Source organism: Gekko japonicus, unplaced genomic scaffold (genome assembly GCF_001447785.1).
Source record: "Gekko japonicus isolate JY-2015 unplaced genomic scaffold, Gekko_japonicus_V1.1 scaffold174, whole genome shotgun sequence".
NCBI lineage: Eukaryota > Metazoa > Chordata > Lepidosauria > Squamata > Gekkonidae > Gekko > Gekko japonicus.
Window position 1 is genome coordinate 777,064 of NW_015177013.1, and position 24,004 is coordinate 801,067.

Here is a 24,004-nt window from a genome sequence, read left to right on the forward strand (position 1 = left end):
CTGTCTCTGCTTCTCCAGGTCAGCTACCTTGGCCTCAAGGGAGCAAACACGTTCCCTGAGAACCAGGAGCTCCTTGCACCGAGCACACACCCAAAACTTCTGTCCAGTGGGCAGATAGTCATACATGTGACACTCCGTGCAAAACACTGGATAGCCCCCAACCCTCTGCTGGCATTCTGGCTTCATAATTCTTTTAAAATAAGTAAATATTACCCCCCTTTTAAAACCCTTTGCATTTATGTGGTTTTTCTTGTCGAAGTCAACTTACCTTACGGGAAAGACAAGGAGCCTAGGGCCTTGGCTTTCTGGCTCTTCTTGGGCTTCTTATGGAGCCTCTAGGCTAAGACCCACAGGCAAAGAGCCCTTTAGCTCGCCCTTCGGCTCATGCCTCTGGCAAGGTGCTTTCTTAAATACTGAATTACAGTCAATTACAGTCAAACAATGCCCCTTCCTCTCTCAAGCAGCCAGGACTCTGCATCAACTCTAATCCTTTGACACACTCCGAAACACAGTCCTCCCACACAATATCCTCAGCTGAATCCCCTCAGCTGAAAGCAAGTAAAAAAACACTCACCCCTCTAGCAGCTCTGTCTTCTGCTCAGAGCTCAGCTGGGTCTGCCTACCAGGGATAGGGCATCTTAGAGCAACCTGCAGAACACAGAATCCTCAACAATAGGAAAGGGCTACCTATCTAGAGTGATCATCTTGAAGCAATTTTAAAGCCAGTAACAACTTCGGGGCCCCCATCCCTGCACAAACCTGTTAAACGTCTTTTAGAAAGAGAGAAAATGCAGTGCAGTTAAAAATTCCAAAACAAGCCAATAGAGTAAAGGTAAAAGGTAAAGGTAAAGCCAGTCGAACTTTAGGGGGCGGTGCTTATCTCTGTTTCCAAGCTGAAGAGTCAATGCTGTCCAAAGTCGTTTCCGTGGCCATGTGGGTGGCATGACTAAACGACAAGGCACACGGAACGCTGTTACCTTCCTACTGAAGTGGTACCTATTTATCTCCCTGCAATTTCTTGCTTTCAAACTGCTAGAGAGAAACTTTTTTAAAAACAGTACAAAAGAAAACCAAGGAAAACTATTTTTAAACAGCCAGAAAAGGGGGAAAGGTGTTCTCCCCCCCAACTCACCCCCCAGACAAAAACAAACAAAAAACCGAGAAGAAATAATATTAAATGGTGTCCACTGTGGGAAAACCAGTCCTGAAGATGTCCAGGTACAGAAGAACAAGGAGGTATTTTTAGCAGCAAGCACCAGGATTCCAAAAAAATAAAAGAAAAATCTAGACCTGAATTGGAGTCGTGGGCCTGCTTTTAATCCTCTTTGTCCATGCTGAGAGAGCCATGGAGAGCTGTGAAACTACTGTCATGATTGGGCAGACAGTTCTTCTCCTCCCCTTAATGTCTAATCCATCTATTGCCCAGGAAACCTGTAAAAATGGAAGAAAGACAGGCCTTTTTTAAAAACAGACCCTATCTGACTATACATCCCAAACCATGATCCTTTGCTATACTAGGAGACAGAAATAAGTGGGATGGACTCCTACATATGTGAATGCAAAAGAGGGAAGGGCCAGTGTGTTTTAGAAGAACTGCATCTTGGCTAATCTCCTTTTCTGAAAACTCGCTAGGGTGCCTCTACTTCCGCTACAGAGAACTTTGGTCATCGAGCAAAACGTGCAAGAGTATCTGGAAAATCACAAGATTTATCAGGTAATTTCCTGTTATGTATTTCAGAGAGCAGGTGGTAAAGAAATGGCAGCACCTTGGGGTGCCTGAGCTTTGGCAGCACTTCAGGGTAACTGACCTTCTAACTCTTTCTGTTAATTGTTTGAACAGGTTTTGAATGGACAGTAATGGGTGGCAAAGATCCTTAGATTTCTTTATTCTCATTTGAGGAGAGGAGGACATCCTGATGTTTGGGTACTCCACCCACAATCCCTGGAGGCAGATTATGAGGTAATCCTTTCCCACACCTGAGGAGAGGAGTACCTCCTTCTTCATTTCTTTTCCTGCCTCTTTCGCATGTGCAGGACTCCGGAGGATTGCCTTTTGGCCTTTTTTCTGCTGTGGAGTTCCCTTTTAGATAATCTTTTCTTACTTTGTGTTTTTCTTCTCAATTGCCATTGTTGGAGGAGAGAGAAGGGGAGGGGACAATAACCCTCCTTGTTTCTCCTCCAACATCCACCTCTGCTCTGCTCAGTGACTAGTTGCCACTAGTCCCCAAGGCTCTTGGTCATCGAGTAAAACGTGCAAGAGTTTTGTGTTTTTCTGTCATTTGCATTTGAAATGACAGGCACATTAGCAGATAATTTAGGGGTCATCATGCTGGATGACAGGGATGCAGAAGTAAAAGCAGAGGTGTAAATTGGCAGTTTCCACAGTTAAGCCAGCTGTGAGGAAATCTTTGGTGCTAAAATCCCTGCACCTTCTTGCAGCAACTGCCACTTCTTCTGCGGTACAAATGCAGACTGATCAAAAGGTGATTCAGGTGGGTAGCTATGTTGCACTGAAGCAATAGAACAAAGTTTGAGTCCAGTGGCACCTTTAAGACCAACAAAGTTTAATTCTGGGTATCAGCTTCTGTGTGCATACAGACGAAAGTTTATACTCAGGATTAAACTTTGTTGGTCTTAAAGGTGCCACTGGACTCAAACGCTGATCAAGAGGTGGCGAGTGTGCACATCAATCCTGCTTCCCCGGGCCCCTCAGCTGCCAGCAGCCTGTGTTAGCTGCCACTTCCACTACAGCACAAATGCAAACTGATCAAGAAGTGGTGAGTGTGCAGGTCAGTACCCGAGCCCCTCAGGAAGAAGTGGAGATGTCTTTGTTGCCCCAGTGGGTTTTTCAGGAGTGACTGACCAACTTCTTTAATAATGAGAGTTGATCAGAAGAAAGCAGTCTCAGGGCATAAAGATACATAGCTCTTTCTCATCAGCCTACATCCTGCCTAAAAGGCAGGCTACCCAAGGGGCCAAGGATTCGGATCACCAAAAATCCTCTTGGCCTACTAAATGTGGCACAAAAAAAGCTCCATTATTCTTTGTGCTTTGTTTTGAGGTAGGAACAATTGGTTGACGGAGGTGTCGATGATAACTCCCAGATATTCCAGTTGTTGAGAGGGAGATAGGGAGATCTTTTGTGGGCTGGCTATGAATCCATTATCTTGAAGGCACTGGATGGTCAACTTTGTGACTAGTTGGGTCTTGTTTCTGGTACTGGAGACCAAGCCCTATGAGGAAAGGCTGAGGGACTTGGGAGTGTTTAATCTGGAGAAGAAGAGGAGGTTTTGGGGGGGATGTGATTGCTCTCTTTAAGTAATTGAAGGGCTGTCACTTAGAGGAGGGCAGGGAGCTGTTCCTGTTGGAAGCAGAGGATAAGACTCACAATAATGGGTTTAAATTAAATGTGGGAAAGTAGTGGCTGGATATTAGGAAAAACGTTTTTTACACTACGAGTTGTGTAACAGTGGAATCAGCTGCCTAGGGAGGTGGTGAGTAGTCTTTAACCAGTGGCTAGACAAACACTTGTCAGGGATGCTCTAGGAGGATCCTGCATTGAGCTGGGGGTTGGACTAGATGGCCCCTTTCAACTCTGTGATTCTATGAAAATCAAGGCCAGGTTTCTGCCCAGATTCCTCTGGAAGATCAAAGATCAATGAGTGGACATTATACTAGTGACGCTATTTTGGCCATGTCGGTTCTCACAGATTTCATTAGAACCCCCCTGGATTACCAGTGTCCTCAGACATGCTACAACAGGGTCCCATTTGGCATCCCGACCCCACCTGGATGCACTTGACCACCTGGAGGATGAAAATAGGTGCTTCCTATGATTGGGATATGATCCTGTTATGACGGAGACTCTACTGGCATCCCAAAGACAATCCACCAACAAAATACGCAATACGTCTTGGAAAGCCTTCATATGATGGTGCAGAAGAAAGGGGATTAACCCATTAAAACTATCGCTCACCTCAATTTTAGCATTCCTGCAAGGAGTCAAGAGAAAACTTAAGGCACACACACTGAAATGGCAAACAGCTGCCTTAGCTGCTGTTCTGCACCATACCAAAGGCATGCACATTTCCTGTCATCCCCACATCATCTGCTTTATTCGAGGCATGACTCTGAGGGACCACCACAAGCTCACAGATTTCTCATGTGGAAATTTCAAATCGTCCTCTCTGCTCTCACAAACCATCATTTGAACCACTTCGGGATATCTGCATCTAATGGCTCAGAATGAAGACTCTGATCCTTGTTGCCATCACCTTGGCCAGGAGGGTGTTTGAAATAGACTCACTTTCAGTCAAGGGAGACATTTTCATCTTCCATAAGGTCAAAATGGTCCTTAGACCTGATCCCATGTTTATTCCCAAGGTTAATTCTGTGTTCCACAGGTCCCAGGAACTGCAACTACCATTCTGTCTGAAGCTAAGCATCCAAAGGAAAAGGCTTGGAACACTCTCGATGTTAGAAGAGCCCTAAAGTATTACTTACAGTGAACCAACTTCTTTAGAAAAACAGATGCTATGTTTATCTCCATATTTCCTCCAAACAGGGGCCATAGGATGTCCAGGGTGGCGATCAGCAACACCATCAAGGCTTGCATCATTGAAGCCTACAAAGGCCATAATAGTCAAATTTCTTCAGGTATCACAGCTCATTCTATCCAGAGTGCTGCCACCAACATGGCCTTTGTTAAGCATGCTGCTGTCAAAGAAGTCTGTAAAGCAGCTACCTAGTCTTTGCTATCCACTTTCATCAAACTTAAAAAAAAATCAACACTAGAAGAGTGCTGCAGAACATTATAAGTGATGGTGACTCTAATCCACCCAATAATTGAAGACACTGTTCTGGGAGGTCACTATCAAGATGTCCTGCCATAGAGGAAGAACAGACCATTGAATACTTACCATGAAGGGTCCTTCTCCTCTTGAAGTCATCATCAGGAAGACAATAAAGCAAGTTTTTCTTCTTGTCTCATCCTTTTGTTCACTCACTTTGTATATGTATCTGCTGTTCCTCTGTTTTTTCTCCTACTGCAGAGGTAGTAGCTTAGTCTAAACTGCTGATGGAGTTGCCAAACTGGAGAGGGTGACTCCCATGAGGCTGAAGACAGGAAGCTGAAAATTAGTTCCTCCCTCCCTTGATTGGACAGTGGGAATCAAGATGTCCTCCGTTCCTCAGAAGAGAAGGACCCTTCACAGTAAGTATCCAGTGGTCTGTTTTGCTCCAAGAAACAGGATAGGCCACAGAAGGGGTTTATTCCCAGTCCTTTCACATCTACAGGACTCTTTCCAGATTCTGTACAGACTATAAAAAACTGACCTGGTCCAAGCTAAAGTCTTCCTTCAGGTCCAACTCTCAGTCCATCCAGGGCCCAAACTCCGGCAACAGAGGCAACAAACCTTACCCACAGCGCTCCTGACATCAGGCCTCTACCAGTAGGGGGCAGACTTAGATTGTTCTGGCAGAAATGGACTGTATCAACATCCGATGCTTGGGTGCAACACGCCATCAGGCAAGGTTATGCCATTGAGTTGTCTCCCCGGCATGAGCCCTTCTTGCAGTCCCCTCATTCTAACTAATTTGTTGCATACAAAAAATGGTGACTCCAAAGTCAATTTCAGAGGCAATTATAGCAGGGAACTTCATGATATCCATAGACCTCAAAGAGGCCTATCTATATTTCCCAATTTTTCTCCATACAGAAGTACCTCTGCTTCACTTGGGGAAGGGATCACTACCAGTCCAAGGCCCTGTCCTTCAGACTAGCATCGGCCCTGAGGGTGTTCACAAAGGTGATGGTTGCCTCAGATCCCAGGGTATCCATGTGCATCCCTACTTGGATGACCTTTTCATCAGGTCTCTCTCAGCAGAGAAGGGGTTCGAGGACATGCAGTCCACTATCCAGCATTTGTCATAACACTGCTTCCTCGTCAACACTGAAAAGAGTCTGTTGACCCCATCACAGGTTGTGACTCACTTGGGAGCAATTGTGGATGAAGTCTGCATGAAGCTTTTTCTCCTCCCAGAAAAAGTGGCAAAGCTAAAGAGTGCAGCAAATCTTTTCATTGCCTCAAGGTTGAAGGACCTAATGGTTTTGACCCAGCTCCTGGGTTCCATGGTTGCAGCCATTGCCACAATCTCATAGGCTTGAGCACTCTCCAGGGACCTTCAGTGATTCTTACCTGCTCACCAGTGGTCAGTTGTCCTCAAGAGCCACTTGAGACTGAGAGTCTGTCCTCAGTTAAATATTTCCCTTTGTTGATGGACTGTCTTTTCACATCTGATCAAAGGCAAAGAGATCCATCCAGAGATGGACCTAGTGATTATCACAAATGTAAGTCTTTTGGGCTGGGGAACCCACTGCTCTCTGGGCCAGAGCCAAGGAACATGGTTGGTCTCAGAACAGACCGTGAGCATCAGTTTCCTGGAACTCGGCATGATTTTCCTAGTGCTAGAATTCTTCTTGAAAATGTATCGGCGCTTTCATGTTTGCTTTTGAACTGACAACACCACAGCCAAGGCCCAAGTCAATCGCCAGGGAGGCATGTGATCCTGGAAGCTTTAACAGGAAGTGGCCTTGATAATGAAGTGGTCAGAAAGACACCTAGCAGCTCTCCTGAGTGGAGTACATCAAAGGCATCTTCAGTATCCAAGTCGATTGGCTCAGCCAGACTCACTTGGACCAAGGGGAGTGGTCCCTGTCCCAGGCCCTATTCAAACAAGTGACTCATTGCTTTGATCAACCCTGTGTAGACCTTTTCACCTCTCCCTATAACACGGACCACCCACTTCTTTTTTTGTTATAACTGTCCAGAAGTGGAAAAGACAAGGTCTTCTTCTCTCCAGGTGGCTGGCCGGCCTACTGTATGCCTTTCCTCCAATCCCAGTGGTCTCCAGGGCTCTGAAAAAACTTAAGCAGGAGAGAGAAGAAAAGAAGAAGAGATTGGATTTCTACCCCTCCCTTCACTACCTGAAGGAGTCTTAGAGTGGCTTACCTGTGAAGTAGCCAAGGAAACAAGACAAAACTGGGGCCAATATAGAACCAATAATACACTCTGAACCATGAGTAGTATGCTAGATACAATTGCTTTATACTAGATAGTTACTATAAAGTATACAAAATTTCCCCAAATATTTACAACAATAAGAATACAATAGAATATCAGTGGCTGCCAACAGCCCCAAAATAACAGTGGAATTCCTAAACAGTTACTGTTGGCAGTCAAAAAAGTAGAAGGCTTAATGAGCTGATAGCTACTGGAGCTTGACGAAGCAGCCGGCTTACACTTGGTTTCGTCTAGTGACTTCCTCATAAGCAGCTTAACTGTTGTTGTATATAAGTTTTCTTAATATGTGTATTTTCTTGGTTTTTAAGATACTCCTCTAGAGATGCTACCTTTAATATAGGGACTAGCCCTTATTTCCTTGGACCATATCTCCTATGATTTCCTTGGACCAGTTCTCCCAGATTAGCGTCTGTGCTCCTAACCACTACACCAAACTGGCTGCAGTGATCTTCCTGGCTCCACATTGGCCAAGGAAACCTTGATTTTCAGACCTGCTTGCATTGTCAGTCCAGCCTCCCTGGATGCTTCCAGTTCTTCCAGTCAGTCTGTCCCAGGGACCAATACTCACCAGGGCCTTACAGCTAGCATGCTCTGTATACGGGCAAAGGCTCTGGCCTCAGTTCTGCCAACAGTTGAGGGATGTCCACTATCACACCACCTACCTGTCAAGCGTTTCCTCAGAGAAGCAGCATTTTCCAGCCTGCCAGTGGTTCACTGTTTTCCTTCTTGGAAACTTCATTTGCTTCTTCAAGTACTTACCTAACCTCCATTTGAGCCACTGCAAGAGATATCACTCTTACAGCCATCACCTCTGCCAGATGTGTCTGAGAATCGGGAGCTCTTATTTATAGCTAAAAGCCTCTACATTTTGTAGAAGGATGTGGGGGTTCTGTCTGGACCCTTTGCTCATACCAACAGTGAATTCTGTGTTCCATGGGTCTCAGGAGGTGTACCTCCCATTCTTGTATCCCAATCCATTGCACCTTAAGGAGAAGAACTGGGATACCTTGGATGTGTGAAGAGCCTTACATATGAACATCCAGTGTACAGCTTCTATCAGGAGATTAGATGTTCTGTTTGTAGCTTACCATCCTGTAACCAAGGGCAGAAAGGTGTCTAAAGTGTCTCTCAGTAGGTAGCTGAAAAGAGTGTTTTATTTTGGCTTATTCTCAAAGGCTTAAAAATCTGGAAGGAATCACGGCCCACAACCAGGAGGCCAGCCACCACAGCTGCCTTTCAGTCCAGTGGTTTTAGAGATCTGTAGAGTAGCCATCTGGGCAGCTATGTCTACCTTCATAAGCCATTACAAAATGGACTCATATGCAGCAGCCGATGTAATCTTTGGGTGGCAAGTGCTTCAACAGGTGGTTTGAGAGGAATTGAAACACAGTGCTGCCCTCCCGTCTCAGGGGAAGTTTTGTGACATCCCAAACATCAGGATGTCGTCCTCTCCTCAAATGAGAAAGGAACTTTGGACTTACGTGAAGGTTCCTTCTATTTGAGATAGAGGACGATATCCTGGACCCACCCTGATATAGGGGAATCTGATTGCTTTCTGGATAATAGTTCTCTTGTCTCAATTATCTTAAACTCTTTTTTCACTCTTTTTTCACTGCTACTGTCAACTGTTGAATGTTGTTTCTTCTTTGAAATGGGGTTGGCCCTCTGGCCTTGTCCTGTAGTTGTTTAATCTTCAAGTTATGTCCTGTTGGCAGCATCAAACAATGGGTCCACTTTGTGGTTTTCTATGGAAAGCTCTGGAAGCCTCTGAACTGAAGAAGGAGGTACTCTTCTCCTTGGGGGGGTGGGGGAGGAAATGACCTAATGTCCTGCCTCCAGGAATTGTGGGAGAAGGAGTACCCAGATGTCAGGATTTCCTTCTCTACTTGAAATAGAAGGAACTTTCACAGTAAGTCCAAAGTTCCTTTTGCAGTTATTTGACTATGATAAATGGATTTCTCTGGGATCCCTTCAACTCTGTTCTGTATGATTTGTATGAATGGCCTCCTGAAGGATACTTGAAAATACAGTTTTAATGGCAACAAACTTTGTCATCAGGTAACTTGAAGAGCCGTATGTTTGTGTAACCAGTTTCTTCTTGTTTTGGAATAACAAAAAAGAAGTAGGAGGCTCTTTTACCTTATCAGATGGGCAGGGGCAGATTAGATCAGTGAAGTGCCAGTTACTAGTGGTACCATGTAGTCAAGTTAAACCTGTACATTTTGGACCAGGCATGAAAATTAGTAGGTCCTTACTAGATCAAAGAGGAAAGATCACATTTACTGTCTTCTGTACACTTCTATATCTGTTCACTTCTGTGCTGATGGGTCTAGTTTACCACATTTTGAGTGTATGATGATTATATATCATATATTAATAATTAATACTTATATATTAATAATTAATACTTATATATTAATAATAATAATAATAATTATTATTATTATTATTATCTCTGAGACAACTTCCTCCTAAATAAACATAAGCCTTCAGTTGTTGAGAGCATCTGAGAATGTTCTGCTCAAGTTTAAGGGCAGGTATTACACTGATGTAGTCTCAGCACTAATACATTTCACATTTAAGGTCTGTCAATATATCTTTACCCTCCTTTAGAAAAGTAGTGCACACTGTTTTAAGAACAAAGAGAAGCCAATGTCGGATCAGGCCAATGGCCCATCCAATCCAACACTCTGTCACACAGTGGCCAAAAATACCAGGTGCCATCAGGAGGTCCAGCAGTAGGGCCAGGACACTAGAAGCCGACCCACTGTTGCCCCCTCCCTCTGCACCAAGAATACAGAGCATCACTTGACCCAGTCTGAGAGTTCCTATCTATACCCTGTGGCTAATAGTCACTGATGGACTTCTGCTCCATATGTTTATCTAATTCCCTCTTGAAGCTGTCCATGCTTGTATCCACCGCCACCTCCTGCGGCAGTGAATTCCATGTGTTAATCACTCTTTGGGTGAAGAAGTACTTCCTTTTATCAGTTCTAACCTGACTGCTCAGCAATTTCATTGAGTGCCCACAAGATCTTCATCGTGGTCCCTGTGCAGTCCCACACTTTGGTTTTGGCCTGCCCACGAACCCGATCTCGGAGATCTGGAAGAGCTAGCCTCAGACAATTTTTGGCGGGCTTTTCTCCTCCACTCTGGGGAGCAGGCTGCTACTGCGCATGCCTGGAGCTGAGGAGAAACCCCGCCCCCACTCAGTTTCTTCTTTTCCGCCGTCATGTTCAGACCTCGTTGCGCTTCACTCCTCTGGTTTACCTCAGCTGCCTCATTTCTTTTACCTATCGTCTTTACCGCCGTTTTTGTCGTCTTTGTCTTAAAAAAAAATCTTCATTTGTTGTTTGTGGAAATTTTCCGTCTTCTCTCCCCCCCCCCCAATCCTGGCGGACTCAAAGAAGAAAACCACCTTTTTAAAAAGTGCCGGGGCTGTGGAGCGAAATTACTGTCGATGGACGGCCACTCTCTCTGCCTGTTTTGCTTAGGAGAAGGCCATCGAGTTGCTACTTGTGCTCACTGCAGTAACTTTAGTACTCAAGCCTGTAAAAATCGCGCTGCTCGCCTCCGGAGTCATCTCTTGGAGGCCTCCTTCCACCCGCAAGTGTCGCAGGTCTCAACGACTCGTGCCTCGCCGCCTCCCTCACTACCAAAGGGAGATTCGGCTCAGTCAGCTGCTACCCCTGGGCAGAAGCATAAGTCCTACAAAAAGGGAAAGTCATCCCAAAAATCAACTATCTCGACTGTCTCTGATAAAGTCAAATGTAAGTCTGAGAAGGAGGCAAAGAGATCATCGGAATTGTCTTCTGACCCTCCGAGATCGAAAAAGTCCAAACAGTCTTCCTCAGCTGACATCTCCACACCGACAGTTGCTTCGGCACTGACGGCGGTACCGGCAGGGCAGTCGGATTCATCAGGTCTACAGTCGGAAGAGGCTCAACTTCGACCACTCAGTGCCCAGCCAGCAGACATGCATCATACTCAGGTCGTGATGATCCCTTCCCATTCGCCATCGGCTTACAGCCAACCGCCTTCTGATCTCCTTGACTCCGAGGAGCCTCGGGATCGAACTTTTCGATATTGTGAGGACTGGTTCTCGTCGGTTGTACTTGACTACCTCACCTCGATGTTCTCGAAATCGTTCACATGGGCCTCACTACTACTCTGGGTCTCCCTCCCACCATCAGCCAATACCCTACTGTCAACACCAATACTCCTCGGATTCGAGATCTCCATCACCTCGTACATATGAAAGGTGCTACTATGCCTCCAGACGACATTCTTGCTCACAATATCGATCCTCAATGACATATCACTACTCAGAGAGTCGAGAAAGTCACCGGGATCAGGATGACCCTCAAGATACGGACCTTCTCATGACACAATGCTCGTCTCAACAGCGGCCTTAGGGGCCCTTGGACTCGCCTTCTATGCAACCTCTGGAACCTCCTATCTACATGCCAGACAAACACCTCGAGTCCCCATCGGGTTCGTCCAACTATGACTCCGAGCACTCGGATTCGGATTGTGAAGACCCCGTACCGACCCCTCCGAATTCAGATTTGGGACAGTCAGGTTCCCTCTCGCCATCGGATAGTCCTAAATCAAGCCAAACACCCGGCACCACCTGAGCGGGAAGGCAAAAAACCTGACACCCTAGCTAGAAAATTTTACTCCCTTACCACGACCGTGTCCAAACTTCACAACTATCTGGCCTACTTCTCAGCTTACTCCTATCATCTAGCGAACCAATTCAGGCCATTACTTTTGGAATTGCCTGAACCCTTGCAGAAGATAGCCTCTGCCATTGTTGAAGAATTGGACTTGTTGTCCCATCAGCAAATCAACACCGTGCATCATGCGGTCGCATGCTCCTCCAGAGGTCTGGCCACCTCCATAGCGCTTCGCCACCACGTGTGTCTCTGGATGGCCTCCCTCCAAGATGATGTTAAGGCTAAAATAGAGGATTTACCATTTGATGGAGAAGGTTTATTTCATTCTACCACTGATCAATATCTCTCCTTGGTGGATGACAGCAGAAAGCATGCCAAACGCCTGGGTGTCATGTCTACCTCCTTTCCACTGAAATTTAAACCTCATACCTGGACACCGAGGCCTACCCGACGTCAACAATCTCCCCGTTCTAATGACTCCTGTAGACAGAAGAAGCCCTACTCCAGATCTTCCTTTCAATCTAAGGGCAAGAATCAACAGCCTAAACGATCTGACACCAACACCAAACAGTCTCTTTGACCTCTTGATTCTTCCTGTCACCCCCGGGCCATCCACAGTAACTCCTGGATGGGGCACCAGACTTCGTCCCTTTCTCCCCGCTTGGCAACTTGTTACAACAGACTCTTGGGTCCTCACCATAATTCGCATGGGATATGCGATAGAATTTCTTCACTCGCCTCATATACCTCACTTCCGTCGTACCCCTCTGAACCGTTTTTTGAGGGCTGATGTTTCCAACCTACTTGCCAAAGGCGCTGTAGAACCCGTACCCCATTCACAACATCGATTGGGGTTTTACTCCCGATATTTCCTGGTCCCCAAATGGACAGGAGGAAAGCGTCCCAGTATGGATCTCAGGGGCCTAAATCGCTACATCCGTCGCAGAAATTTCCGCATGATTACTCTGCAGTCCATTCTTCCACTCCTACAAGAAGGTGACTGGTTAGCGTCTTTGGATCTCCAAGACACCTACTTCCACCTCACTATCCATCCATCGTTCCGTCAATACCTCCGCTTCACCGTCTGGTCCCACCACTATCAGTACCGGGTCATCCCCGTCGAGTTGTTGACCGCCCCGAGGATTTTTACCAAATATATGGCAGTGGTAGCGTCCGCTTTGAGACATTATGCTATTGTCGTCTTCCCATACATAGATGGCTTCTAGTGACTCCCTCCTGCGAAGATCTTCGGAGAAGTATCACCCAGACACTCCGGTACTCGCTGCCCTAGGTCTTTCAGTGAACCTCTCAAAATCTCACCTCAAACCAACCCAGTCTCTCGTTTATAGGAGCCGACATAGATAGCATCAAACAACACGCTTGCTTACCTCCGAACAGGGCTGCCATGCTTCAATCCCTGGTCAACAAGTGTCTTTCCTCCCCAAAGCAAACAGCGGTGACTCTTCAGCACCTTTTGGGACACATGGTGGCCACAATGTCTGTAGTTCCCTATGCGCGGCTGCGCATGTGTCCTCTCCAATTATGGTTTCTCTGCCATTTTCGATCTCACATGGATCCTCCGACAGTAGCTTTCGTCATCCCTCCTGCTGTCCTGACATCTCTGCGTTGGTGGCTCAATGACACCAATCTCTTCCTGGGAATGCCGTTTCGTCTTCCACCTCCCACCGAACTCCTGACCACGGATGTGTCAATGTGGGGTTGGGGAGCCCACTACAACAACCTAAAGCCATGAGGCGTATGGTCCGATTCCGAGAAGACCTTACACATCAACTACCTTGAACTCACAGCAGTCTGTCTAGCACTGCAGTCCTTTCTACCCAACCTATGGGAACGCCACGTCCAGGTAGCGTCGGACAATATCGCCACAATCTATTAAATCAACAAGCAGGGGGGCACGGTCTCCATTAAACTTTGCAAACGTGCGCGCTCTCTCTGGGCTTGGTGTATCCTCCACAGTATACACCTGACAGCAGTACATGTCCCTGGGACTTCCAAAATCCAGGCCGATGTCCTCAGAGTGGTCTCTGACCTTGACCTACCTCGCAAGCGTGTTCAACCTCTTCGGTCACCCCAAGGTGGACGCATTTGCGACCAGTTGCAATGCAAAGTGTCCAATTTTCTTCAGCCGGGGAGCTCCGACTCAGGGCTCCAAAGGGGATGCTTTCCTACACAAATGGACAGGGAAACTATTCTTCATGTTTCCCCTGTTTCCTCTGATCTCCTGGACTCTTCAAAACATTGCCATGGACGGCACCAGCTGTATCCTAGTGATCCCATGGTGGCCTCGGCAACCCTGGTTTGCAACACTTCTTCGACTTTCTTGTGGCATCTTTTTACGCTTCCCACTAGTCCTGGATATCCTAACACAATGCGAAGGGAAGGTGCTTCACCACAACCCATCAATCTTCCGCTTGACAGCCTGGAAGATCACTCACTGATATTCTCACCACGGCTGCAACATGTGATTCTTAATTCGGGGAAACCTTCCACACGGCGTTCTTAACACTCTAAGTGGACTCGTTTTTCCAGTTGCGCCCACAATCGCAATCTGGACCCTGCGTCTGCACCCCTTTCCATGGTGCTATCTTGTCTTCTCTCCCTCAGTGATTCCGGATTGTCATATTCATTGTTAAGAGTTCATCTCTTGGCTATTTCGGCCTTTCATAATCCTGTTGACGGCATTACCATTTTTCCTCATCGTTGGTCTAAATTGTTTTTAAGAGACATGTTGCGGCTTCACCCACCAGTTAAGCCTTTCATTCCTGCCTGGAACCTTTCACTGGTCTTATCAATGCTGATGGGAAAAAACCGTTCAAGCCACTACACCTCCTCTCCTGGAAAACGGCCTTCCTAGTGGCCTTCACTTTGGGGTGATGGGCCAGTGACATTTGTGCATTCCGTTCCGATCCACCCTATACCATCTTTCATAAATAAAAAGTGGTCCTCAGACCGGACCCAACTTTCCTACCCAAGATCGTTTCCACTTTCCACCTTTCCCAACCATCATCATTACCGACCTTCTTCGCAAATCCAACTGATGCTGGTCACACTCTGGTTGTCCGCCGAGCCTTAGACAGGGCACGCTCGTTTCGTCAGGATGTCCAGCTGTTCATAGCCTACAGAGCCCCACGTCAGGGCTGTAAAATTTCTTCCCAACATTTGGCTAAGTGGGTTGTTGCGGCTATCAAACTTTGTTACGAACTTGCCCGTCAACCCTTACCTGATATGGTCCGAGCGCATTCTACTAGATCAGTGGCCGCCTCGGCCGCCTTTCTGCAAGGTGTTCCTTTGGAAGATATTTGTTCTGCGACAACGTGGTCGACTCCATCCACCTTCATGACGCATTATGCCCTTGATGTTTGTGCTCGAAGGGACGCGTTTTTTGCCTGCTCGGTTCTGAACCATCTGTCATGGGACTCCGAGTAACTCTCTGCTCGTACGCTGGTACATGTTTTTGCCTTAGCGGTCCCATACTTGAGTGTTGACCATTGCTGTCGTCTTTCTGCCAGCGCCCACCTCCGGTAGTGTTTTAGCTGGTTAATCACCCAAGTGTGGGACTGCACAGGGACCACGATGAAGATAAACAGGTTGCTTACCTGTAACTGATTATCTTCAAGTGGTCACCTGTGCAGTCACACACACCCGCCCAACCTTCCCCGCTGCTGGCTTTCCTTCTCTCTCTATTTGCATGGTCTTGCTAGCGGTGGCTGGAAGAAACTGAGCGGGGGTGGGGTTTCTACTCAGCTCCAGGCACACGCAGTAGCAGCCTGCTCCCCAGAGCGGAGGAGAAAAGCCCGCCAAAAATTGTCTGAGGCTAGCTCTTCCAGATCTCCGAGATCGGGTTCGTGGGCAGGCCAAAACCCAAGTGTGTGACTGTACAGGTGACCACTCGAAGATCATCAGTTACAGGTAAGCAACCTGTTTTTCTTTTTTGAGGTGTGGTTACCAGAATTGTACACAGTACTCCAAATGAGGTCGCACCATCGATTTATACAGGGGCATTATGATCCTGGCTGATTTGTTTTCAGTTCCCTTCCTAATAGTCCCCAGCATAGTGTTGGCCTTTTTTTATTGCAGTCAACATTTTCATTGAGTTACCTACTATGACTCCAAGAGAGTCTCTGCCTGGCTCCAATGTGAATCACTTTGCACTTGGCCACATTGCACCCCATTTGCCACGTTGATGCCCACTCGCCCATCCTTGACAGATCCCTTTGGAGTGCCTCACAATCCTCCCTGGTTGTCACCACCCTGAGCATGCATTTGAGAAAGCATGTTTAATTCCCCACTGTTGTTTGCCTGGGACTGTTTCAGTCTGGTGCTTTTATTCTAAAGGGGGGAAAGTGCATATAAATATTTCAACTAAAAAAAATCAATTTAATGCTGTGGCAAATCTTTGAAGCCATTTAACTGTAGATTAAAGCAGTGCTACTTCACTGTCAAAACTTTTGTCTTGTAACACCTTGACAGAAACAAAAAATCATAGTGCCCTTGAGAAGAACAAATGCCTGTGATACCATTGTGCTAGCAGAGGTAGGCAATGGCAAAACACTTCTGAACACCTATTGCCTTGAAAACCCTCTGGTGTTATTGTAAGTCAACAGGGGGCGAAAGGCTCCTTAGGGACCAACAAGATTTTTGGGGTATAAACAAAGGAAGTCCAAGCTTCCTTTGTCAGATCTGATGGAGCTTGGACTCCCAAAAGCTTATACCCCCAAAATCTTGTTTGTCTCATAAGGTCCTACTTAACTTGAATTGAGCTGTTATCCATAATATTGGTTGATAAGTGTTCAAAATTTCCAGAATAATAGCTGGTAGTTTGTAGGCAAAGAAGTTTTTCTTCATGGCAAGTAAACATCAGTAGTGTTTTAGTTAGTTCAGACATAACTATTTGAAGTTAGGGAACTGAACACACTGTAGAATTCAAGTAGCTGAAAGGGATAAATTAGAAGATCTTCGTCGTGGTCTCTGTGCAGTCCCACACATGGGCTGTGTGCCTGTGCACAACCTCGACCGGAGAAACTTCTAGAGCTTTGCCTCAGAAAGCTTTTGGCGGGCTCTCTTCCCGCCCTGGGAAGCAGGCACGTACTGCGCATACCTGGAGCGGAGGAGAGAGCTGCCTCCCACTCAGTTCTTCTTCGACCACCTATGTATTCACACCTCATTTCTGTCGCTCAGTACTTGCCTCAGCTAAGTATACATTTCTCTTTCTCTTTTTCATTCCCCATGCTGTGCTGACTTCAGAGATGCTGAAGGGTAGATTTCTTGCTGCTTTCAGTGTCTACAGTTTATGTAAAGGGAAGAGCACTTGCCCTTGCTCTAAGCTGTGGGAAGGGCTAGCTCCCATTGATGCCATGCTGAGGTATGGAGTACTTTGGAAAAGAGCAAGACTTCTTGCTGTTTACTCAGTGTTCTGAGGCTCACTGCAACAGAACTTGGGCAAAAGAGCATGGGTTTCCTACTTGGAATTGCGCTGGGCCTCAATCATCTACTGAGGCATCACATGCCATTTGAATTGCCAAAGCAAGCTTTCTGGATGGGGAGGAGGCTGTGTAATTTGTGTCAGTTACAATACTTAAGCTCAAACATGTTTCTGTCTGTGATTCCTATGAAAAAGCTTCAATTTAACTGTGTTGATAAATTATTATGAGTGTTTTAAGAGTGTGTAGACTTTAATAAGATGGTCAGTACACTCCTAAGAACAGTTTCCTGGGGTTAAGCAGGACTGAATGGACTTGAATAGGATTCTGAGTAGACCTGTTTAAGATGACTCTGCAGTGATTCAGATCTGCAGCGATTTTGGACAAGTCTCCATTGCTGAGGTTTGCAAAGAGGTGAATTGGTCCATGCTATCTACATTCATGAGGCACTACTTGATAGACAATTTCTGTGAGTGAGGCAGCTATGGGAAAAGCAGCTACAAGTGTTATTCCTCTAGGCAGCCCATGGATCTCTAGCTTCCATGGCAATGAGGGAAGGAGTGCCTCCCTCCAGTCACTTGTCGGTTTAGGCAGGAAGAGCCAGGCTGAACCAGGAAAAGCCCTTCTGGTGCTATGGAAGGTGCTAGAAGGAAAGGTTTTAAGTTCAGTCCTCTGCAGCAGGCATGTGCAGTCTCATGTGTGCCTGTAGTGACATCAGTTTAGAGTCCTAGAGTTATAAAAGGCCTTACAGGCCATTTAGTTCAACTCCCTGGTCATTGGAGGAAATATTAAAGCTAGAGAATCCCAGATGGCTGTTCAGCTTTGACATGGGAGAACTCCCTCTAGGCTCCATTGCTGAGTTGATTTTACTCTTAGGAATTTTATTTTAATGTTCCACCAAAATATTTCTTTTAATGTTCCCTGCTGTAACTTAAGCCCATTAGATCTAGTGATATGAGTATATGTGTGTATTTAAATAGAAAATATTAATAAAATGAATTTTGGTCCAAAACGTCTGCTTAATTATTCATGTTTCAACCAGTTCATACAGCAGAGGAGTACAGAACGTCCACGGTCTGTTGTTTTTTGAAGTAGCTTAGGTAGGTTAGGACCATCAATAAAATTATCCATGTTTTATATTTTAATAGCAGCACCTGCAGAACAATATCTTCAAGAGAAGTTGCCAGATGAAGTGGTTTTGAAAATATTTTCTTACTTGCTGGAGCAGGATCTTTGTAGAGCAGCTTGTGTATGTAAGCGCTTCAGTGAGCTGGCTAATGATCCTATTTTGTGGTAAGTGAAAAAGTATTCTGATTATCCTGAAATATATTCCATATGAGAAGCACAATAGAAAATAGAATTTCTAGTAAAGTGTTCTGATTACCTTGAATGAAAACAGGTACTTGAGTTGCATAAGAAGTTGTGCTGTACACTGTTGAAACAGTGCAACTGTTTTTGGCTGGTATACAAATGTTTTAAATATGCACCCTTTCTCAGATTCAAGTCTTATGGCTTTTGTATGGAATTGCGATCTTTTATAGAAGCTGAGTGATTGTGGAAATACGCTTGAAGAATATGCAGATATTGTTTGCCAGATGTTCACAAGTGTTCTGTACTCTGCATGAGTGACCTCTTTCCACTGTTTTCTGTTGTAAGCTGCTCTGGAAGCCTTACTTATATTTAGTCCACAGACTTCTTCTGGCACTGCATCACTGTTAGCCAGTCTCTTCTACCCCCACTCCATTCAAATATCTGACCCCCATATGCATCTCACATTCATCTCTTGTTACATTTGCCTCCCCTATCTTGCTTCTTACCTTTTGCTCCTCCTTTTCTTCCTTTTTCATTGTCTGATGATATTTAGAATGTAAGCTCCTCAGGGTTCATCATAGCATAGAAACGATTATGTGACAGGGTTGATCATACCATAGAAACAAGTATGTGACTGCTACTCAGTGTTGTAAATACATAGTGTATGGACTCTTATGTTCGTAATAATTAACATAATTCTGCTGACCTGGAGATTGTAGTCATCTTCTGTTCAGTAACCTGAAAAGTAAAAAAGAAAACTTTTTTCAAACAGCTGACAGTTGTATGTTCACAATGTGGTATAGGGGTTAGAGTGTTGGACTAGGTTCTGGGAGACCCTGGTTTGAATCTGCACTTTACCATGAAAGCTTGCTAAGTGACCTAGTCACAACTATTAGCCTAATCTACCTCACAGGGCTATTTTTGAGGAGAAAATGAAGAAGTATGTAAGCCCCTATGGAGGAAAAGATCCCCTAACAAAGCTTGTAGCAAAATGCACAGGGATCTAGAAGATCTAATAAAACTGTTCTACCTTGATACTTACCTAGAAAGGTGAAGGTTTGATATGCATGTGGCCCAAGTTCAACTGATTGCATCTGAAATGGGGACATTCAAATCAATCCTGTTTACTTCTTATTTAGAGGCCAGCATTCCAGCACAAGGCAAGCCAAGCAATATGTGGGATAGAGTGTTGAGCTGTGAGGGTTCCATTGCCTTGCCAGCCTTCATTGGGCAGATGGGGGATCTTCTGTTAGAAGCCAGAAACATGCATCTATGTTTGCAGAATTCAAGCTTTGCTTATTTACTGTCGATATATAAACATAGAATTTAAGATTGGATTTATACCCCGCCCTTCACTACCCGAAGGAGTCTCAGAGCAGCTTACAATCCCTTTCCTTTCCCCTTCCCTTACCTGTGAGGTAGGTGGGGCTGAGAGAGCTGAGAACTGCTCTTGAGAGAACAGTTCTGAAAGTACTTACGACCGACAAAAGGTCACGCCAGCAGCTGCATGTGGAGGAGTGGGGAGTCAAACCTGGTTCTCCCAGATTAGAGTCTGCGCTCTTAACCACTACACCAAACTGGCTCTCTAACTATACATAGTATTAAATATATGACTTTATCAAGTATTTGTGGGGACAGTTAATGCAGAATGGAATACTGCATTTGCTTTAATACAAGGACAAGTGTGAGAACTCATGGCTGGGGGGAATCCTTTCCTTCCTCCATCCACTTGCCATGCCAACTGTTCACCTGCAGTGCCACCATCTGCCTGGCTCATGCCGCATGTGTGTGTGAGGGGGAGTCTCTACTCCCCTCATTTGCAGCACGTCCACTGGCCTGGCTCATGCAGCAGCGGTAGCAGCTTGGGTTTATGCTTCCCTCCAGCAGCACAGTTCCTGCTGCTGTCCTGCTTGCTCACTCTCCCCCTTCTCTGTCTGGTTGCCCACCTGCTACTCTGACTCCCCTCTCCACCCTATACTTATAGTAACATTCATGGGGTGGGGGGTAAAAAGCCTCCCTCCATTCTTTTAATGTTCTTCCACAAACCAGGGTGGAGGGGTCACGACGATGCAGAAAAATATTTTTTTCTCTATACGTGGCCCCAGTTTCCAGAATTCCAGAGTCTGCAGCTTGGGGACATGTTGAGAATTAGATATAATGATTTAAATAGGTGGAATATTATGATAATTGTGAAGAAAAACAAAAACCAAAGGAAGATCAGTTAATGCTGTTAAGTTTGAATCCTGTTCAGCAAAGTTTTAAGATATGTTAAACACATGCTTAATCCTTTACACACATCTAGGCCTAACATCGTATCTGGATACATTGTTTGTCTTCAGTGATGATCCTCAGGCTGTCTTTAAATGTGTTTTTCTTTTGTTGGTTTACACAGTTCAATGAGAAGCAGGAACAGTTAGTTTGGTACTTGTGACATTGCTCAAGTTTTTTTCTGTTTCATGTAACTTTTAATATTTTAATTTTGATAAATGCTATTCAAGTACATATACAAATTTGTCTTTTGTGTGCCTTTTTATATTCAGGAAACGACTCTATATGGAGGTATTTGAGTATACGCGTCCAATGATGCACCCTGAACCTGGGAAATTTTATCAGATTAATCCAGAAGAGTATGAGCACCCAAATCCCTGGAAGGAAAGCTTTCAGCAACTGGTATAAATATATTTTACAAAACTTTTTGTCGTTCTTATTTCATGTTGCTTAGAATGCTTCAGTTGATTAAAGATTGAGGACAAATATGAGATGCAAGGGTTTCCTTTTAGTCTTCTCTGTGAGTCTCTTGAGCCCTTCCGCCTTTGTCTTTTCTATCTTTGCCCTCTTCAATTGATTTTTAGAATATCACTGACATCCCAGTTCACTCACTAGTGTAATTCTTCAGTCCTCTAGGGTTCCTAGTACTGTCTGCACAAATGCTGGGAGATTTTGGGGGGGGATGATATCTGGGGGTCTGTGATTCAATTCCAGGTGATGCTCTAGGAATTTCCTCTGATCTCAGTGGCAAAGAGAGCCTAGGGAAAATTCCTAGAGCATCACTGGAGGCCATTTGTTCTTTACTCCTCAATTTCTTGAGGGTGGGAAATCAGGCCTGCAAGTCAGCAGTTTCCTGTTGGACCTAGGCAGTTGGGAAGCCTACACCATCACTGCTTCAGATCAACCTCCCAAATTACTGCATTTAAGATTCCTCACTTCTTTGTGCCACCATCTTCTCTTACTGCCACAAACAAGTTTATCTTCTGTTTTAATAGTAACTAGCTCTCCGATCTCCATTGTTTAGGAGCATTTCCTATATGTTCTCATGAAATAATAACCAGAGCATGATCTGCACATACTCTGGGATGGGTCTTAATATCTTAGATTTTTGCCATGATTGTTGGCAAAACCAAATTTGAATACAAATTAATAGGTATAGAGTATAAAATACTAGGCATTTGGGTTTAGCTATCTCCAAGCATCCAGTAGTTGAAAATAAATTGCATCATGCGCACTGCCTCAACTATGAGGGGGAAGAGGGTTCCACTTTCTACTGTACTAAGAATAGGTACCTAAATTGAATTTATGTACTTATTCTTAGTGCAGTAGAAAGTAGAACCTGCTATATCAAGTGTTTTCCTTTTCCTGATTGATACATTGTGAAGGATGTAATTTATTCTAAGCAGAAGAGCTGAGAATGCCTTAAGCATTATTGCTGTGCAAAGATAGGCTTGACAGCATGTAAAGCAGTGCCTTGCAAAAACAGGGAATAAAAGCCAAAGATCTTGAAGATTAAGATTTCCAGTGAATGGAGGATGTGGTAAGGTGGAATCCTACACAGATCTCTGTCTTTCTACCCCTAACAAGTAGAAGTTTTGCAAGATAAGCAAATATATAGTAGTGTGCCTAACTTCAGTAGACAGTTTGCCTTAGAATTATCTTCTTTTTTTGGTACAGACTGTGCACAGCCTTGTTCGTAGTTCCTCCTAAAGCCATTCAAGAGAAGTATCTTAAGATACCATACTCGTATGGTGCAGATAGTATACACGCTCTGTATCACGTGACCTTAGAATGTAATTACTTTTCTGAGCCTAGCAACCTTTCCTGCACCACTATAGTTTCAGCTCTTCCACAGCTTTTGTGAACTAGCTCTTGATACTTACAGTTTCCTCTCTACTACTTTTATGTATCTTTCCCCTTCCTCTTCTTTTCTCTGGTCTGTCTAATGTAGATTGTATTTTTGCTAGGAGGGAGTGTCACACTTACTATTCTGTACAGAGCCTAAGGCCAGGAAATGCAAAAAGATGGGAAACTGTAGACTCTCACAGACTTTGTCCACAGTTAGGATTGAGTAAAATCTGCCTTTATCTTTGAGTCAGAAGGCAGTCACACTAAATGGGCTAGATAGAACAGATTACTCTTGCCAGAGTATCTGAAGATAAGAGGATGATGTGCAAAGATTGCCAGATCCATAATTTGCAAAGTATAATTGATCTCCACTTGTGTACACAGATGGTCATGCCTTATACTGCTTCTTGGCAAATGCCAGGGAGAGTCACTGCTGATTTGTGAACAGGTCCATAGCCAGAATTTTGTGGCTTGTGGGGTAAATTTTTTTCTGGTGGGGCTGCCATTATTTTTATGTCAGTTCAATTCACCCTCAAGCTTGACTGCTGGTGGCCACCCCTCTCCCCCCCCCCTCCTGCAAGATCTAAAGGAGCATGTGGCCTGCTGATCAGCTGGAGGGCCTTTTAAATCTTGCAGGAAGGGGGAGAGAGGGGCACACGCCATCCCCCAAGTCTTCTCAGAAGCATTTAAAGGATCACTTCAAATGCTTTTGAGAAGAAATGGAGGGGCGTGCACACAGCCCCTCAATACTTCTCAAAAAATCTTTTTCTCAAAAAAAATATTCTTTTCAAAAACATCTTGTGGGGCTGGCCCTTTAAGGAAGTGGGCAGAGCCCCCAATAACCTTACTCTGGCTACAGGCTAGTTTGTGGATGAGTTTTGTTGTTTGGTAGGCAAGGGAGTGATCACTCTGCAAGTTCCCATGTTCAAGGCTACTGGTTACAAAGTGGGATAGGAAGTTTTAAACAAGCTTTCATCATTCCCTCCTTCCCAAGTACAGCTTTCTCAGTTGTACCTTTTGAAAAAGCAACAGATCCCGGAGTCTAGATCCATCTGCAAGAGCATGGAGACCCATTAGGGGTCATGGGCGGTATATAAATGCAATGAAAAATAAAATAAATAAAAATAAAATGTCAGGGTGCTATGAGTTATTCTCAAAAGCTGTTCAATATTGCACTTGTTTACTTTGGGGAAAAAAACACCATAGGTCATATTTTACTATAGGCTTATCTCAAAATGTTTTTCCCCCATCCAGTACAAAGGAGCCCATGTAAAGCCAGGATTTGCTGAACACTTCTACAGTAACCCAGCAAGATATAAAGGACGAGAGAATATGCTGGTATGTTTCTAGATTGCTTTAATTGAGCATAGGTATG

General features: G+C 44.9%; 1 protein-coding gene across 1 annotated transcript in view; it reads left to right on the plus strand.

Moving 5' to 3' along the window:
- Positions 1–24,004, plus strand: part of FBXO11 (F-box protein 11) — an 84,244-nt gene that overhangs the window by 4,416 nt on the left and 55,824 nt on the right. Inside the window, exons 2-5 of the mRNA XM_015427681.1 lie at positions 1,633–1,714; positions 18,351–18,495; positions 21,054–21,183; positions 23,884–23,967. Of these exons, the coding sequence (XP_015283167.1) occupies positions 1,633–1,714; positions 18,351–18,495; positions 21,054–21,183; positions 23,884–23,967 (441 nt within the window). The remainder of the gene's footprint in view (positions 1–1,632; positions 1,715–18,350; positions 18,496–21,053; positions 21,184–23,883; positions 23,968–24,004) is intronic.